The 1,003-nt window shown below is 37.3% G+C and overlaps 1 protein-coding gene across 1 annotated transcript in view; it reads right to left on the reverse strand.

Annotated features, from left to right (window-relative positions):
• LOC119581877 (5-phosphohydroxy-L-lysine phospho-lyase-like) overlaps positions 1-1,003 on the reverse strand; it is a 10,767-nt gene that overhangs the window by 2,294 nt on the left and 7,470 nt on the right. The window contains exons 7-9 of the mRNA XM_037930033.1: positions 766-942; positions 201-394; positions 18-117 (exon numbers count right to left, since the gene is read on the reverse strand). Of these exons, the coding sequence (XP_037785961.1) occupies positions 18-117; positions 201-394; positions 766-942 (471 nt within the window). The remainder of the gene's footprint in view (positions 1-17; positions 118-200; positions 395-765; positions 943-1,003) is intronic.

A 1,003-nucleotide genomic window follows, 5' to 3' on the forward strand; every position in this document is an offset into this window, starting at 1 on the left:
GTAACCCATAATCCCACCTTTTGTTGATGAAAGCAGCCTCAGCAGTGGCAGGTTCCCGTGTCTCTCTGTTCTTTACCAGATCTACGCCCAAGAACATTCCTTCGCCTCGTACATCACCTGGAAACCACAAATTTGGTATGCGGGATTTTGACATACATTCATCTTTTTATTAGAATCAGTATAAACACATAAAGTCTTACCAATAATGGCATGTTTTCCTTTAAGCCGGTTAAATTCTTGCTTTAGGAAGTTTCCAATTTTTGTAGCATTATCCAACAGATTTTCTTTCTCAATGACATCGAGAACAGCAGTTGCAATAGCGGCTGATACAGGATTGCCACCAAACGTGTTGAAGTATTCCATTCCTGTAGCTCCAAAGCTTTCAGCAATTTCCCTGCAAAACAGTAGTGCTATGTAGTATAATAAATATATAAAATTATATACTAACACTGCTATTAAGAGCAATTTGACATTATATTGAGATTGAAATGAATGGTGGAAAGGAAAGATAAAAATAATTTTGATATACAGAATTTACATAAACACTTTAAAAGTATGTGATACGGAAGGTAGCTAGATTCATAATCTTATTGAGCTATTTACAGAACGGGAGATGTAATTGTGGGAGAAAGTACTATATGAGATGTAGGAACTCAACTATCAACAATCGATTCTAAAAACTGTAAAATACTTAAAAAAGAAGTGAATTCATAAGACATGAAAAAGAAAGTTCTTTGTATATTTTAAACTAAATTGTAGGATTACCTTGTTGTAACGACTGCTGACACAGGGTGGCCATTTCCCATAGGCTTTCCGAGGGTTACAATGTCTGGAACTATGTCATCCCCCTGTGTCTGGAAGGCCCACATGTGAGAACCAACTCGTCCAAATCCAACCTGGACCTCATCTGCCAAACACACACCACCTGCTGCTCTTACATGGCTGAAATAAACAGGCTACACTGACATTTCGTAAGCAAATCACATTATTGGTGATTTTCCTG

The sequence above is a fragment of the Penaeus monodon genome, chromosome 15 (genome assembly GCF_015228065.2).
Source record: "Penaeus monodon isolate SGIC_2016 chromosome 15, NSTDA_Pmon_1, whole genome shotgun sequence".
Taxonomy (NCBI): domain Eukaryota; kingdom Metazoa; phylum Arthropoda; class Malacostraca; order Decapoda; family Penaeidae; genus Penaeus; species Penaeus monodon.